Below are 18772 nucleotides of genomic sequence, written 5' to 3' on the forward strand. Positions count from 1 at the left end.
CTAGATTTAACTATATTCCCAGTGTGTTCTTGTTGCGACTTGTTTTGTAATTATTAGAGTTGAATATACTGGCTGCCCTTGAGCTTGTCCTACAGTACCACTTAGGTCCATAAACTCCTAAAATGGATTTTTAGCATCCTAAACTTGTTAGGTGATACACTGCAGAAGTGCAGATCCATATCCATTCGCTCAGTTTCAGATTTGGTGTAGCATGCCAACATTGCGCTTGGAGAAAGAGCGAAGAATGAGATGGGCTAGATGTAGGCGCCCAGGGATGAAGACGAGAGAAGATGACAAAAATCTCTCTCACGAAGCCATGTCGGATTAAAAGTCCAGCGAAGACGTTCTGGTCTGCAGTATGTCACTTATCAAGTTTACGGTGTGAAAAATCATTTTGAGAGTTTGTTGCCCTAATTGCCTCCACGACACCAGTTCAAAAGCAATCAGTGTATTTAATTATTAATATTATTGTTAGTGTCCTATAAAAAATGTGATATCAATCGAGTTATTGATCCCTTACAAATTTGAGGTGCACATTATTTAATCAGTGTATAAAACAACATTCTTTGTAAGGAGAGAGGTGTAGAGAGATAGAGAGTTTGTTTTCTAATTTTTGCAGTCAAGAGGGATGGAGGCAATTAAATTATGTGGTCCACAAATATGCATTTTGATGCATTTGATAAGGTGGAACACACAATTTATCAATATGTATCGGATTTTTTTTTTGTGTTTATATATCCATCGTTACTGTAAACTATGATGTTTTATGTTAATTATTCAAGGTTCTCTTTCGCATCTCAAAACCAAAGACTCAAGAGGCGTGTCCAGATAAAGAAAATGCTCAAACGGAAATAAAATGGCATCAAAATATCATTGACAAACTCCTTTTCCTCAACAGAATACATTTCAAATGATCACACATTAATTGATTTTATTAACTAGCCGGTTTGTATTATTCAAACTCGCTACTCCGTACTCCATCAGGGCTTGCCGCTATCTCTTTCACATCATGACCTGGCGGAGGACATTAGAAGGACAAGTGTGTCAGAAAGATGTATTTGTTCATTCATCATCACTACTTCTTTAAAAAAATAATCATCACTACAGAGAATATATTGTACGGTATTATGAAAGAGATCATGAATCAATAATTCACTTTAATGCCAGCAAAACCAATCCTACCTGACGATGAGGAGGAGGAGGCACATTCTCAAGTTCGCAGAGATGATGGAATCTCCGGATCTTAGTTTCATCGTATTTCTTCTTCTGTTTGTTTGAAAGTAGACGAACTATGCATTCCATGTCCCTACCAGGTACCGCTCTCACAGCCACGCAGCACTCATCAAGATATGATGGGGCAGTGCCGGGGCCCTTTTTCTTGATGTATTCTCTACAGTGGAATACGATGTTTGCCTTCTGTTGTTCGGTACATGGCCCGTTAGCAGCTACTGGATCTAGTGAAATTGTTGCACACACTAGGAGGAAAAGGAGTGCTATTTTCGCTGGCAACATGGTGTGTTGATACCACCACTAGCCAGTAGCCTAATAGTTGGTTGTGTAATAAGGATCCTGATATTCTGTCCAAAACTGTGGCTTGCCTGCTCCTATATATAGGAAAGAAAGCTCCCTCTCAACTTCTGTGCGTTTAATGCTCAAGATGCACACAGTAGTTTGTTGGATATGGTTGGAAGATAGATACTCCAATACATTGAGCAGGATATGATATAATTCATGTAGAATATGATAATATTGGTGCTCAATGTCTATCTTTACCAAAGATACTCTTAGTAATACCACGGAATCCTCACTGATCATAAACTACTGTATGACTGAAGATTTCTTGAAAATTTTGTTTGTTAGTTAATGAGATGAGCTTGCATTGTGAAAAGGACACTGCACTTAATCAAAGGGTTTAATGTTTATGATGCAGAGTGTTCCACTTAGTGGATATGGTGGATGGTAAATAACTATGATATATTTTGCAAGATATGTTATAACTCATGGAGAATATATTCTATGGTTCCACAATATCTATTTGTAGCAAAGAGACTTCTTCTAATTTCAAGGTATCCACACTCATACAATTATATGTGATCATTCAGGAAATTATGTTGGCTAATTAATGATGAGCTGGCAGTTGTAAGAGGATGGATGCCATCAATTAATTCTTTGTGGTTTCTTATAGCTCTCAAGATTAATGTCAGATGTTTCCTTTTACATCTGGATAGTGCTCTGGCGTAAAGGAAATATAGTCATGACTATTTAACATGCATTCCTGTATTTTTGCCATGCTGTTGAAATCTCACAGTACTAGAAGAACACTCGTTTACATCTGTGCTTGCCATTTAAAAAGGCATGGATAGGTGATGGTACAAATGATTTCCCACCTTTGCAATTTGAATTTCAGGTTGTATTCGAAAGTTTCTAACTTTTGCATACGGATTTGAATGGAGAAAAAATTGTTTTACTTTATTCGTTGTGAGAAATTTTACTACTACAGGACTTATCATGATAATTTGCTTTGTACTTCATTTTCCTTTCTATAATAAGCACAAGGAAACCCATGTACCTGTGGCTCTCATCAGTATTTGCATATCATCCAGACTGCAGATTTTGATCCAATAACTAACACAAGTGATGGGAGAAAAGTACCTTACTAATCATCCTGATTTGGTCAAAATATAGAATTTTACCACACTTTACTGACAAAGGTTAGAAATGTTTGTGAACCTGACGTCACTGGTGACGTTGGGTATAAACATTCACTAAAGTTGCAGCCTTGCAGGCAGTCACAACTGATAAAGCCTTGTCCAATATTCTCAGGTATATCGATGTAGAACGCCACCATAATAACAGAAGTACAGTTTCCTTATTAATTAGTAAGTAATAATAGAAGGCAGGACAAACGGATGGAAATGGTGTGTCGTCATGGATTACGCATGTTTATGAAACCGTCATGGCTGACATGGATACCTGAACCAGATTGCGCCCTGAATCCCGTCAATAAAACCGTACGAGGAGGGTGCATGCTCGAACAACACTCACAGTCACACAAAGCTCGCAGTCGCAGTGGGTAGTCACAGACGAGAGGCGATCGATCAGCCAGCGAACCTTCCTTAGCCAGAGTACTCACAAGCAACTGGTGGTAGAGGGAATGGCCGGCGGCGGTGAGGACGCGGCAGCGGCGAGGAACAAGATGGTGGTGCTGAAGAGGCATGTGACCGGGTTCCCCACGGAGAAGGACATGGAGGTCGTCGTCAGCACTGTCCGGCTGCGGGTGCCGGCTGGGTCGACGTCGGCCGTGCTGGTGAAGAACCTGTACTTGTCGTGCGACCCCTGGATGCGCGGCCGCATGAGCAAGCACGACGAGGGCGTCACCGTGCCGGCGCCAGACTTTGTCGTCGGACAGGTACGCTTGCAAAATCCATACACCGTCTTGCTAAACGTGATAGGAGCTTTAGGATCAGACATGAAGACATCTGCGTGTGGTTGATTGATATCAGACCTTGGTGAATTTCGGAGTGGGCAAGGTGATCGACTCGACACACCCGGAGTTCCAGGCCGGCGACCTCGTCTGGGGGATGAGTGGATGGGAGGAGTACACCCTCGTCTCCCAGCCGGAATCCCTGTTCAAGATCAACCACACGGAGCTGCCACTCTCCTACTACACTGGTGTTCTTGGTGAGCGAGCTGATAACTTCATACTCCAGTGCATAGTCACCGGGGAACGGGAACGCGGGAACATTTTGGTTCCCGCAGCGTAAAAATACATCATAAATGACGTTCCCCATTTCTCATTCCTCGTTCCTCGACCTGTCATCCCGGGAACTTCGGTAACTATGCTCCGGTGCTCCCAAAATCCTAATCCGTCTTTTCATTCCTTTCACCGTACCTGCCACTGCCACTGACTAGGACGCAATGTTACCTATCATCCAGGCATGCCAGGGCTCACTGCATACGCGGGGTTTATGGAGGTCGGGAGGCCGAAGAGAGGCGACTTCGTGTTCGTATCTGCCGCGTCGGGCGCCGTCGGGCAGCTCGCCGGGCAGCTCGCCAAGATCGCGGGCTGCTACGTAGTCGGCAGTGCCGGCTCCGACGAGAAGGTCGATCTTCTGAAGACCAAGTTCGGCTTCGACGACGCGTTCAACTACAAGTCGGAGGCCGACCTCGCCGCCGCGCTCAAGCGCTGCCTCCCGGACGGCATCGACATCTACTTCGACAACGTGGGCGGCGCGACACTGGACGCCGCGCTCCTGCACATGCGGCACGGCGGCAGGGTCGTCGTCTGCGGGATGATCTCGCAGTACAACCTGGAGGAGCCAGACGGCGTGCGCAACTTGTTCTGCATCATCCCCAAGGCTGTCCGGGTGGAAGGGTTTAACGTTGGTGGCTACTTACAGATGTACTCAAGGTTCGAGGAGCAGATGTCCGGGTACATCAAGGAGGGGAAGGTCGTCGTCGTGGAGGACGTTGTTGAGGAGATCGAGAGCGCGCCAGCGGCTCTAGTCGGGTTGTTCTCCGGGAGAAACGTTGGCAAACAGCTCGTGGCGCTTCCAAGGGAGTGAGTTCAATGTTTGTAACCTCTTTTAGCTATTCTTACTGAAGGGACCACCGTAACATCTCTACAGGGGTGAATAAGGTGTCCTAAAAGTTAAAAGCTCCAAATTTATAAAAAATTATTCTAAAATCTATCTAAGATGTGCACTAGATTTTTTAGATGCTGCTATTTCTATACGGCGTAAAAGTTGCAAGGAAGTGATGAATTCAATGTTTGTTACCTCTTTTACATGTTCCTACTGAAAGTACCGTAACATCACAAGAGAAGTGAATTAGGTGTTTTAAAAACTAAAGCTCAAAGTTCATATAAGAACTTATTCTAAAACCTATCACTAGATTTTTCTATATGCTGTTATTTCTACAGCGCAAAAGTTTTACATCCTAGGTTCCAATTCTACAAACTACGTATGACAATTCTAGGAAAGGTAAACACGTAATGTAAAGTGCAACAAGTAATACGAAAAATAAATAAGGTAGATAATGCAAATTCGCGACACAAGGAATCTTTACTAAGATATCGGAAAGTTTTGCTTTCTCCCGATCCTCGTTGGAGCCCCTCACAAGGAAATCCTCATATAAGGGTCAAGCTCCCGGTCAAATAACTTCATGGATAGAAAACGGACCTTCCCCACGTGCAAATGGGTCTCCGCCTACCTCTTGCAGATGCTCTCCGCTGTCTTCACTTGGTAGAGCTTCGACAAATCACTGATGGCCTCTCCTCCCTCCTATAAGCACCAGCGACCACTCCACAAATTTGGTTGGAGGGACCTAAATTTACAACTCTTGTTGAGCACAAGCATCAATAGCGAAGAGGTGTGCAAACCACTGTAGGTTAAATTAAATGCTAGAAAAAATTGCCCAATCCTAATTCTACAGTCAACCGCAGGTTTTAAACCTCACGGTAGACATCCCCGCCACCAGTTTCACTCACGCACACATAACCCCCATCCCCACATGGTGGGCCCCATAGCATTTCATTTACCTTTTCAATCTTTCCCGTCCCACCGTCCATCCGCTCCTCTCTCTCACTCACGATTTCCAACAGCATTTTTTTCTTTTCTGTTTAGTTCTGTCTATAAATTTTGTTCTGCAATTTATTTTTCCTTCCAAAGTTTCTCTCCAACATTTTTATTCTTTGGAATTTTGGTCATAATGTTTCTCTTCCAAAATTTTGTTTCCAAATTTAATCACCTTTTGGATATTAATTTTTTCTTTCCAAATCTTTTTTCGGATATCATTTTATCCCTTCCAAACTTCTAACTTTTGTTTTTTCAAATAATGTTTCTGAACATTTTTCTTTCCAAAAATTTTTATTCAAACTTTTATCACAAATTTTGTTTCCAAAATTTTTCAGTACAACTTTTTTGTTACGTTCGATTTGTGTTTCACAAAGTTTTTATGTTTTTTGGATTTCTGGTCTCAACTTTTGGTCCTAAATGTTGATTCAAATTTTTCATCAACTTTTAGTCCAAAATTAGTTTCTTATTATATAAGCTTCACCACTAGTATAGTTTTTCTTGTGTTTAAATTAATACGTCAGAAACTTTGGTGGGTTGCGGAACCAGAAGTGCATTAGCTGGCGTGGGTTGGGGATGGACTAGTTAGCTGGCGGAGCAGAGGGCCATCATTCACTGAATCGACCGCATGGAGACCAAGTTACGGGCGACCGTAAATCAGCATGATCCGAAAAATTGTTGGTATTGAGAGAAAATAATGCCGCCACATTTGTAGAGAGCTACCTGATAGAACATAGTTCAAGCTTTCAAGAGCTTGCGGGGCCGCTGTTGGAAATTTTTGGTGGTCAAAAGGCCGAAAAATTTTCGGTGGTCCATATACGAGCTTGGTTGAAATCTGGTTTACACACAGGGTGTTGCGTAGGTAGATCTAACAAGTGGTAGGGTAGGCCACAATCTACCCTAAGATTCGGTCCAAAAACCCTTACCTCCTAGTTTTCTTATATCTACCCTTATTTATTACTAGAAGAAAAAATAGCTATTAATTATTTTCTTATGTACAACAGTTGATAATTGAATTGATAAGGGGGAAAGTGAGAAAATATATTTTTAGAAGATTAGATTGACTTATTCATTAAAATATTTGAAAATTTTGTTCTACTGGATCATCTATCTTAACTTGAAATTGAAATTCCAGATTCGACACTTGTTTACAGGTAGCACGGCGTGTATGCATAGCTCGCCTTCCAATCCACAACATATGCTTTCGAAATCCAGTTCGTCACGCTGATTTGTTTGATCTAATAATTTATATATATCCAGAAGACGATGATGGACGGACGTCTCCTTGATGCTGCCACATCTGGTGACGCGGTGGCAATGAAACAACTTGGCCCTGCATGACCCGACCGTGCTGCTAGGAACAACCCAGCAGGGGAACACCTGCCTCCACATCTCCTCCACCCATGGCCACAAGGGGTTCTGCATGGATGCCCTGGCCCTGAACCGGTCTCTCCTCTCCGCTGTTAACGCAGATGGGGAGACGCCGCCCCTCACCGCGCCGTGCCAAGTGGCCACACCAGCTTAGCTTCTTTTCTTCTCAGGTGGTGCCGTGATCTCCAGCTGAGCGCGGCAATCCTGATGCAAGCAAGACAAGCAAGCAGGGTCCAATGCGCTGCAACACGCCATCCGAAGCGGCCACAGGAGCTCGCGCTGGAGCTGATAGCAGCAGAGCCTGCCTTGTCGGAGGCTGTACACAACAAAGACGAGTCACCCATGTTCATGGCAGTCATGAGAAACTATGAGGATGTCTTTGAAAAATTATAGGAGATACCGGGCTCTGCTCATGGAGGAGCCTGGAACTACGATGCTCTGCATGCTGCCGTGAGAAATGGCAATTCAGGTCAGACCAGCGGAGTATACGGATGTAAGTTATATATATATTTTGAGTTATGAAAGTGGCCTGGACAACTTAATACGCATGATACTGTACAAGTAGCTTACGGATCCACATGCAGTTGCTGACTACAAACAGGGGTGCTTAAACAAAATTGAAATGCATATCGAAGTACTCATGTCGTTATGATAACCATCATGTCAGACAGCTGTGAATGAGATGCGAACGCTAAAAAATATGCGTAATTCAAGTTGACTTCCTTCATTTTATCACAACAACTAGCAGAGGCCTTAAAAAATCCAGAAAACAAGAATTTTATATAATTTTAAAAAACAATCTAGTAAAAAATATTTTAATTAATGAACCAACAATATATAATAAATTATAAATTATATTGTAATCATTTTTATCCATGCATTACATATTCATCAGTAATAAAGATGTTAAGGTCATGAGTAAACCTACAATATTCAAATCAAACAAGCCAAAACTGCCATGTATTTTTAGTAAGCTTGTGCGTTGTGTCCATGACACAAACCAAATCCACGCATATAACCATCAGCAAATGTTTTAGTGATGGAAGAGGAACCTCATTCAACTTGGTTCCTACTTTGGGATGAGTAAATGCAAATACAATACGGCAGTTTGGTTTCTCACAAAGTGACATAAATTTTAAATAAAGCTTGAATTGGATCGAACAATATAACAGGGCATAGTGCCACAAGCCCACAACTACTGCTACTTGGTGTGCCGTTCGTTCATGGCAACAGGCAACGAAGGCATTTCTCATGGCAACAGGCAACGAAGGCATTTCTCACATCGCACTACACAATCTCACCAAAATTCTATAATCTAATATGATGTCCTGGCATTAGCTCCAGACCTTGGTCCTCCTTACCATAGCATCTGAAAAATATTATATGATCTTAATAAGCCTTGAACAGCCAAATGATTGTAAAGCATGCATCCTTGTCATATCTAATAGAGGCTTGTAAAACATGTTGATTGTCTCAAGGCTTGTGAATTTGCTAACCTGGACACCAGCATCCCATTTGGAAAAATTAATAGGATCTGAAAGAATGCTAGTCAGAGGCCTGATTTTGGAACTTATGGGAATAAAAACAAAATGAGACTCAGGAGTTTGTGATGCAAATGCATCATGACCAGAGAGAAAAAAAAAGGATGGACAAGATTAATTACAATGGCATTGAACTCACAGTGAAGGGCGGTGTCCGGTTGCTAGCTAATCCTTGGTGCGGTTCTCACTGAAGAAATACTTAAATCCCCCTGGATCTGAACTGTTCAGATTGCGCACTGAAGAACAAACATATTCCTGTCAGAAACATTCAAAACTACAATAGGCCAGCAAACATGTCTCTCTCCCCCCCTCATCCTCTCCTCTATCATCTCTCTCTCTCTCTCTCTCTCTCTCTCTCTCTCTCTCTCTCTCCCCCTATTTTGAGTCTATGCTAAATAATCCCAATGAAACATTGCCTCTTTTTTGAGTCACCATTACACCACTCTGAAATGGATCCAGTGCTGTACCAAATTCCAAAAGCTTTGATCATGTAAAATACACCCTCACACGTTTCCAAGTTTATTGATTGTAGATGAGATAGGAAAAAATAGGAAAGTGGAAAAGACATATATTAGCTTTTTGTAGGCCCACTCTGAACTTGACTACCAAAAAGTTTTACTATTTCTGTTATGTTCGCTTTTCATTTGTGCCAGGGACCAAACACAATCTGATTATAGAAGAAGCTTACATCTGTCTTGAACAAAAACCAAAAGAAATAAGTAAAAATTCAAAAATGAAAAGGAGGGTTCCAAAAGTTGGAGACGGAAAAGAGGTGAGGAAATTCAGCCTAATCAATAATACTGCTTAATTTGCATGCCACAGGGATAATGATACCACAAAAACAAGAACATGGACCAACATGTATTACTAAAAACAAAATTAAAGGCTTATAGGTTCAAGAACATAAGTACATCTCACCCTGCTTAATATCAGTGCAACCTGGTCGAGATTGTCTGCATGTTAAAAATGCACTGTATCTCAAATAACATGATGAAACTCTGCTTCTGGTAACTCCAATTAGAAGGCAAAAATATGCACATGCAGCACCAAAATAAATGAGTGGCAACAGGGACCTATGATAAATATTGAACCATTAATTAAAATGGATATGAGAGAATTATATGGGACTCTTGACATGAGGAAATCATCAAATATAAAGTATTACATAGAAAATATAGAATTTGAGAAATGATATTGAAAAAGGGATCTTGAAGTTGAACCAACATTTATCGCATACACTCATATACCTCGCAAGTGGTATTTAGGGCTGCATAACGAGCCGGCTCGGCTCGGCTCGGTCCGGCTCGTTAAGATAATGAGCTAGCTCGGCTCAGCTCGTTATCTTAACGAGCAGAAAAGCTTGCTCGGCTCGGCTCGGTCTAGCTTGCGAGCCACTGCCAGTTCCGTCGCGGGCGCCCTTGTGCAGCAGAGGATGGGGCCGAGGGCATGGCGGCCTACCAGCACATCAGGGAGTCGGGCCGGGGTCACGACGGCGCGCTCCTTCTCCTTGCTTCTCCTTGATTCAATACTGGGCGGGGCTTGCTCGAGCTCCTCATCCTCCATGGCAGGCGGCGGGCAGCAGGTCTTGGTGGCGGCTCAGCGGCTCCCGTGGCCGGGCGCCCTAGCACCTGCATCGCTAGGAGCAGGGATGGGCCGGAGTGGAGCGAGCGGAGGGAGCGCAGAGGGGATCAGGCGGAGGTTGTGGGCGGCGTCACCTCCGCGCCTAGCAGGTGATGCAACTCGGAGGAGCGGGGGAGGAAGGTGGCGCAAGCTGAGGGAGGGGGAGGAGCGACAGGAATCGGAAGAGGGAGGGGCGACGGGCGACGCGAACTTGGGGCGGCGAACGATGCGAATCCGAGGAAGGGGCGATGCTGCGACGGGAATCGGGAGGAGGAGGGAGAGGGCCGATGCGAAGACAGGAATCGGAAGGGGGCAGCTTGGGGTCTGAGGGGGTGAGGGTGTCAGTCAAGTGCATGAGGTCTTGATGGGCTCTAGGGTTTAGGAGTTCAACAGGTTTATTGGGTTGTATGTTAGGTTTATTGGGTTGTATGTTGGGCTGGTGCCTGATGGCCTGATGGTATGTGCAGCTCGCGAGCTGCTCGCGAGCCAGCTCGAGCTGGCTCGTTATACTAACAAGCACAATCTCCTACTCAGCTCATTAGGAATTGGACTGAGCCGAGCCGAGCCAGCTATAACTCGAGCGAGCTAACGAGCCACAGCAATTTTTCCAGCTCTAGTGGTATTGCCCAAAGGAGCACTCCTCCCAGAAAAGATATCTGGTATCTATTCTAACATTCTTTTATGCATTCCAAAATGGGGTGAATCACCACATTACTGATGAACAGAAGGCAACCAACAAGAAAACAACTACTTCCTTGTGCAAGAGAAAGCTTCAATCTATATCATTTTGACTTTTTTTTAAAAAAAATCAGTGATCCATCCATTTTTGCAAGTATAGTATTTCATAATAAAGTTACAGGAATTGGTCAGCATCTGAACATATCTTTGATGAAAGAGCGCAAAAGTAATATAAATTGTAATAATCTGCTAGCTTTAGACAGTATTATTTGTAAATGATGAATACATATGCATCATAATACGTTTATCATCCTAAATTCTTATCTATAATATAGAATGGACAGTTGAGTAAAGTATAAACCTATTTCTTTTTACGTACATGGCAGAATGGTCAAGAACCACAATACCCAATATCCAGTTAACCCCACAATAAGCTTGTCAATTAATTCGGCCGAAGAAAATAATAAATTTATTAAACACAACATTGATCAAAGTTCAGTCCGGTCTGGTAAGCCAGGTAGTAGATTGGTTGCTTGCTCTGTGCTGCTTTTGGTAGCTGGTTTGGCACTATCACAAGCACCTTCTGGGCGCACCATGACACTCAAGCTATCACGGGGAAAATTACAAATAAAGTAGACACAAACCAGCATGGCACTATCTTTTGCAATAGTTCGAACATGCTCAGTTCCATCTAACTGAAACCAATGAAATACTGAACATCACCGATCACCCCGGTCAACAGTCAAGTATATGATTTATTATTTGTTATCGTACCCCGAAAAATGAACGCAAGCTATAACTAACCGGAGTTAAAAAAAACTAAACCATGGAGGTGAGTAAAGAAGAAGGCACTAACCGATAGGCTACCTGGCTTGTGAGTTCTGATGTAGTAGTCGTCTTAGACCACGGATATGACGGCGGCAGCGTAGTCATCAGCGAGCAAGGCCTCAAGCAAACGCAAGAGGAGGTGTGCACGCCATGCCCGGTCAGATTGCGTCCACGTCGATGCATCCATCAGCCGCTTACCCTTGGGTAGGCCTAGCCCGGCCTTCTCGTCCAGTGCCTCCATTGCTGGCTAGCGGTGGAGCTATGGACGTGGAGGAGGAGAGCGCGGCGCTGAGGTGACGGCGGCGGCGCAGCCCAGGAAAAGGTGGAGGTGAAGGCGAAGGCGGAGAATTCGCTCAACAAGGAGACTGTGGATCCGGATGAGATCCCCCATATATCCCTAGCGGCCGAGGCCGTAGATCTTCTTTGAACCGAGGCCGTTTTGGAAGCAGTGGATCACATCCTTGTCAGTGATGTTGGCGATGGTGGCGCGCATCTCGAAGAAGCGCCTGGTGTAGGACCTCAGGGTCTCGTTACCCTCCTGCTTGACCTGTGACAAGTCATGGCAAGTAGCTGCGCGGAGCATGGAGCCCTGGAAGTTGTGGATGAAGGTTTTCTTAAGGTCCTCCCAGGAGTCGATGGAGTCTGGTTTGAGGCTTTTGAGCCAGGTGAGCGGTGCAGATTCGAGTGCCATTGGGAAGTAGATAACCTTGGTTGTGTTGGAGCCGCTCGACATTTCAATGGTGGTGGAGTAGCAGTGAATCCACTGCCGTGGGTCTTGTTTGCCATCGTACGTGGTGATGCCGACTGGCTTGAACCCCCTTGTGCAATCACAGGAGGTGATGTTACAAGTGAAAGCTGGAAAGCGATCACTGTCGTCGACGTCGCGTGGATCACCGCCACGCTCGCAGTGCCTCGAGTCGATGATGTCTCGAGCGTCACGGCCTTCGTTGATCTTCTACCTTAGGTCAACTGTAGGCAAGTCGTGGAGGTTTCCATGGTGGCCGTGGCCTCCCGCAGAGTGACCGCCGGCTTGGGGCCTTGCGACCTGATGGTTGCCCGACTGTCATGGAGGCTGTTGGACTTCTTGGTCAGCGTGGCCGCGTGCAAATTGCTGGGCGTGCTGGTGTCCGTGGCCACTCCGATTGTCTTGATTGTGGTGGCGGTTGTGGTTCCCTCGAGGGATGGGTGCTCCTCCTAAGGTACGACTAACCTGGGGGATGGAACTCTCGTGACGCCCCGATCTTGAGCGGGTGCGCTGCAGCGACGGCATGGGGTCCCGCTGGTCCAGTTGAACGATGGCGCGCTGCGTCAGTTGCAGCAATCTCTCGGTCTCTGGGTTTTGGGGTAACCACTGAATTAACAAAGCTGCTTCAGCGATATTCTCGGCCGTAGCGAAGGCATCGTTGAGGTTTCTGCGGTGAGGTGGGTTCCGTGCGCGGGCTTCTACATTCCACCTGCGCTTGGCACGTTTGGCGTTCTTGATCCTCCGGATCCTTCTGTGCTCCTCATCTTCATCTTGAGGAGCGTCCGTCATGCGCTCATCGGCGGAGACATTCGCGAGTAGTTCGTAATCGTAATCTCTGTCAGGGATAGATCCTCTGGGTACCGCAAGGAAGCCACCCGTGAGGAAAAAGAAGTCTGATTCCTACTAGGATTCTACTGTAATCCTATTAGGACTCTGTAAGTGCAATCAAGCTCTTTGTGGGTTTTGGCGTTGATGACCACCTAATTAGGGAACTAATGAGATTCATCGAGATGACATGCAGGTAATTTAAAAGGAGGATGATGTACAGGTTGGAGGATTCCCCAAATCTATATGATGGCTATCTTAACTCATGAAGGCTTAATTTATTTTATATTTTGAATTTGAGTTTAAGAAAAACCGTACTATAAAGAGGGATCCAAGAACTACTGTCCAACCGTTGAACCAAATGCTCAAATCCTGAAAACCACATCCTCATACTCAATCAAAACAGCTAGCAAAATTTCACATCCAGCAGAGTTATTTTGATGGGTGCGGTAGTGCCGCACCTTGGTGCGGCAGTGCGCACTTAATGTACCGCTGGGACCAGAGGGGTATAAATTCCCCAACGGTTACAGACCTCAAAACAGAGCTCTCCAACGTTCATATTCGCAGAAGACAGAACCAGTGCTCTTCTCTCTCTCCTCCATTGCTCCCGACTCTCCCCTCAAGCGGATCTCCACATCCCACCACCAAATCTTGAGGGAAAAGGCAGCAAACTTCGATTGGAGAGCAGATCTAGTGATTCCCCCACTCAAAAGAGCATTTGGTTCACGTTTGGCCGGCGGATCTAGGGTTTGTTACTCTTGGAGCTTGCTCCTAGCCGGCTAGGCGTCGCCCTTGAGCTTGCCCCTTCCTGTGGCAGCCTTGGGAGGTCTGTAACCTTCTCTTGCAGCTAGTAAAATCACCCCTCATCTCAAGAGTTCACTCTCTTGACTTGAGAACGAGGAAGGGCCAACCTTTGTGGTGAAGCCCAAGCCTTTTGTGGCAGCCTCAACAACGTGGACTTAGGCCAGCCTTTGTGGCGACGCCGAACCACGGGATAAATCCTTGTCTCGTGTGCTGATTTACTTTATTGCTAAGTTACTTTCTTATTCAACGTTTGAGGCCGATCTACTTATCTACTGCGGTGTTCTCTGTTTTAGTTATATATATGTGTTGCTGACACCTGCAGGAAACCTAGAAATTAACTCGATCTACTTTTGGTTCGTCAGATTTTGAATTCTGTAATTTGTGTTCTGTTTGAGCACGGCAGTGCCACACTCGGCACGGCAGTGCCGCACTCTCTTCTAACGAGAATTTGGAGTTGAGTTTTTGCAGGCCTATTCACCCCCCTCTAGGCCTCTTTACTGGTCCAGTGATCCTACAAGTGGTATCAGAGCCGCGTTGCTTCATATACGCTTCACCGCGTGAAGTATGGAGACCGGTGGAGGTTCGAGGAAGACCGGTGGCAAGGGAAAAGAAGTTCGCATGGAGAATGTTGGTAGTAGTAGTGAGTTGTCACTATCCACAGCCAGCAACTCCACTCTCAAGGATGCTCCCGAAGGGAACAGCACCGATGCTACAAGAAGAAAAGAAAGAAAAGAAAGAAGAGAAGCAAAGCTCAAGAAAAGAGAGGAGCGTGAGCAAGAAAAGAAGCTTCAAGAGAAGCTGAGCCGCAAGGAAGCTAGAAGAATCACAAGAGAAGAAAGAGCCAAGAGAAGAGAAGAAAGGGCCAAGAAGGTGTATGAAGCATCATCAAGTGAACTATCATCTAGTTCGGATGATGGTGATGATGATGATGTATCATACCATATCTCCAAGGACAGCAAGAAGGGTGAGAAGAAGAAGAAGGATGAGAGCAGTAGCAACAAGAATAAATACTTCGCTGTATCCTTCAATTATTCTTCTTATTTCACTAACCGCGATAAGAAGTCTTTCATTAATGTACCCGCGGGCAAGTTGCCTCATTTCGATGGGACCAACTTTGCCAAGTGGAAGCACTTGATGAAAGCCTATCTTATTAGCCTTCACCCCGGTCTTTAGGAGATTGTATGCAGTGGTTTTGAAGGACCGGAGGATCCCAAAGCTCCCACAAATGAAGAGCTAGCTGCTGTCCATCTCAACGGCCAAGCCACAAGCATTCTTCTTAGCACCTTGGATGGAAATGAGTACAATAGAGTGATGAATGTTGATGTTGCAAAACAGATTTGGGACACTTTGCATCTAGCACATGAAGGTGTTGATAAAGTGAGAAAAGCAAAGATTGACTTGTTGATGGCCAAGCTCAATCGGTTTGTCATTGTTGATGGAGAAGGGCCACAAGAGATTTTTGATAGGTTGATGATTTTGGTGGGCAAGATTAGAGGCTATGGTGGTGATGAGCTTGATGACCACAAAGTAGTGAAGATCATGTTAGAAGCTTACTCACCAAGAAATGAGACCGTAGTCACCTTGATTAGAGATAAGAAGAAGTTTGAGCACTTCACTCCCAATGATGTGCTTGGAAGACTTTTGACATTTGATATGCAAAGAGAAGAAGCAAATGAGAGAAGAAAGCTTGGTGAGTTGCAAGCAAGGTTGGATGGTATGAAAATTAAAGATGTAGCTCTCAAGGCCAACAAATCAAGCAAACAAGGCTGTTCAAGCAAGGCAAAGGGCAGCAAGCAAACTTCTGCTTCTCAGCCCAAGAAAGAGAAGGAAATGCAACAAAACGATGATCCAACTTCCTCCTCAAGTGAAGAAGAAGACTATGGGGCAGATTTCAAGAAGATAGATGATATGGCACTATTCATCAAAAAGTATCACAAAGGGCTGAAATCAAATGGGTACAAGCTCGTGCAAAGAAGGTTCCCAAACAAGAAGAAGCGGACTTGCTATAATTGTGGCAGCACCGAGCACTTCATAGCAAATTGTCCTTATGAGAAGAAAAGCAAAACCCTTCACTTCATAGCACTTCATAGCACTTCATAGCAAATTGTCCTACAAGAAGGACAATCATGAAAGCAAGTATGAGCACAAACAAGAGTATAAGAGAAAGAAGAAGCCTATTGGAGAGGCACACATTGGGCATGAATGGGATTCGAGTAAGGAGTCAAGTGAAGAGGATGTGAAGATTGCAACCGTAGCCATCCAAAATACATCCTCAACACCAAGGCTCTTCAACAACATGTCCGATGATGATGACTACCACTCCTCTCACATTTGTCTTGTGGCAAAGGGTGAGAAGGTAAAACTGAAAGCCACATCTCCTCCCTCACCATCTCCTGGTGATATCTCTAGTGAACTTAGTGATAGCTCTAGTGAAGATGATGTCGCTAGTGATGAGGAACTAAATGAGATAACTAGAAAACTAGACCTTTCAACAAAAATCTTCATCACTAAAACTTTGGAGGACTTAGAGAGTGTACAAGCTGAGCTAGCAACTAGAGAGGATGATCTCTTAGCACAAGAAAAGCTGTACATTGCTTGCAAGGAAGCTCTTGCATTAGAGAGAAGTGAGGTGTCCTCTTTGCGCAAAGCTTTGGCTAATGAGCAAAGATAACATGCTCTCACAAAGAAGGCAAATATTGCACTCAATGACAAGTATTGTGTCTTAGATGAAAAGCACAAGGACCTTGAGATGCAATATAACCTTCTTTGGGAGAGCACCTCACATCCTTCTAAAGCAAAGGACGCCTCTACTTCCTCCACTAGTCAAGATTGTGGAAAATGTTATAATGTTGATTTGAATGTCTATTCCACTAACCTTGCAAACATAGAGGCAATGAGAAAGGAGATTATTAGGCTCAATGCTATGCTGAACAAAAGTGGCAAAGATGAACAAAAAGGACCAAAATACAAGGATGGAAGATTACCTCACATCAAAAATGGACTTGGTCATGAAAAGGGTAACAAAACCAATGGTCGCAAAGTGATCAATGGTTTTGAGTGTGTTCAGTTCATCAGCAAAGGGAAGATAGGTACAGATAGACCTGCACAGAGTGTGACACAAAGGCCAACCCGAGCAGCACAGTCTGTCAAGCGCAGCAGTGCTGCTGTGAAGGGCGGCAGTGTCACGACCCCAAGAAAGGGGAAGGTCACCTACTCTTCCTTTGCTCATGATAAGCTCAAGAAGCAGGTCTACAAAGTGAAGAATGAGCCCCAGAAGCCGAAGAATACGATCTGGGCCACCCCAAACAGATGTTCTTATCAACTGATAGCTTATGCATATAGACAAAGCTTGAGTTCATGCTTTGTATTGAAGAACAACAGCAAGGGGGAGGTGTATGCCAAATATGTTGGCAAGGACAGAAATGTTTATCTTAACACATCTATTTGGGTTACTAAGATTCTTGTTACTAATATGCAAGGCCCCAAAAATATTTGGGGACCTAAATCAAGGAACTAAATCTGTTTTGTAGGCATACTCCTCCGGTGGATCAAGTTGGGTGCTTGACAGCGGATGTACAAATCATATGACCGGAGAAAGGAGTATGTTCTCATCATATTCCCCAACTACAGATTGTAGTGAGAACATTATTTTTGGTGATAACTCAAAGGGGGATGTGATTGGTCTTGGTAAAGTTGCCATTACACTTGAGCATTCAATTTCTGATGTTTTACATGTTGATTCGTTGAGTTACAATTTGTTGTCGGTTTCACAACTTTGTGAGAAAGGCTTCAATTGTCTCTTTACGGATAAGGGTGTGGAAGTCTTTAGTTGGGAGGATTCCTCTATTGTCTTCACAGGCCGCCTCAAGAACAAGATCTACTTAGTTGATTTCAACAAAAGTGAGCCTACGCTTGAGACCTGTTTAGTGGCAAAATCTAGCATGGGTTGGTTATGGCATCGCCGACTAGCTCATGTTGGGATGAGGAACTTGGCCAAACTACAAAAGGACGACCACATTTTTGGACTAACCAATGTTAATTTTGACAAAGACAGGATTTGTAGCGCTTGCCAAGCCGGAAAGCAAGTAGGCGTACCTCACCCACCAAAGAGCATCATGACCACCACTCAACCTTTGGAGTTAATTCATATGGATCTCTTTGGACCGGTTGCCTACCTTAGCATTGGGGGTAACAAATATGGATTAGTTATTGTTGATGATTATTCCCGTTTCACTTGGGTATTCTTTGTCTTTGATAAGTGCCAGGTACAAGACAAGGTGAAGACATTTACAAGAAGGGCACAAAAGGAATTTGGTCTCCCAATCAAGAAAGTGAGAAGCGACAATGGGACCGAATTTAGAAACACCCAAGTTGAAGAATTTCTTGATGATGAGGGCATCAAGCATGAGTTTTCAACCCCATACACCCCTCAACAAAATGGTGTAGTAGAGAGGAAGAATAGGACACTCATTGACATGGCAAGGACAATGCTTAATGAGTACAAGACGTCGGATATTTTTTGGTGTGAAGCCGTCAACACCGCTTGTCATGCCATCAACCGCCTCTACTTACACAAGAAACTTAAGTAGACTTCATATGAACTTCTCACCGGTAACAAACCAAAGGTATCATACTTTAGGGTGTTTGGGTGCAAATGCTTCATTCTAAACAAAAGGCCCCGAACCTCTAAATTTGCACCTAAAGTTGATGAAGGCATTCTTTTTGGTTATGGCTCAAATGAGCATGCCTATCATGTCTTCAACAAAACCTTGGGTAGAGTTGAAGTC

The 18772-nt window shown here is 44.3% G+C and overlaps 1 protein-coding gene and 1 pseudogene across 1 annotated transcript; both read left to right on the plus strand.

Moving 5' to 3' along the window:
- The first annotated feature begins 3052 nt into the window (after positions 1 to 3052).
- Positions 3053 to 4687, plus strand: LOC112902979 (2-alkenal reductase (NADP(+)-dependent)-like). Its single transcript, XM_025972183.1, has 3 exons — positions 3053 to 3409; positions 3504 to 3681; positions 3937 to 4687. The coding sequence occupies exons 1-3, from the start codon at positions 3155 to 3157 to the stop codon at positions 4563 to 4565; spliced, it is 1062 nt and encodes a 353-aa protein (XP_025827968.1). The 5' UTR covers positions 3053 to 3154; the 3' UTR covers positions 4566 to 4687.
- Positions 4688 to 6909: 2222 nt separating this feature from the next.
- On the plus strand, positions 6910 to 7565 carry LOC112903555 (annotated as a pseudogene).
- The last annotated feature ends 11207 nt before the right edge of the window (positions 7566 to 18772 follow it).

Source organism: Panicum hallii, chromosome 8, assembly GCF_002211085.1.
Source record: "Panicum hallii strain FIL2 chromosome 8, PHallii_v3.1, whole genome shotgun sequence".
NCBI classification, from domain to species: domain Eukaryota; kingdom Viridiplantae; phylum Streptophyta; class Magnoliopsida; order Poales; family Poaceae; genus Panicum; species Panicum hallii.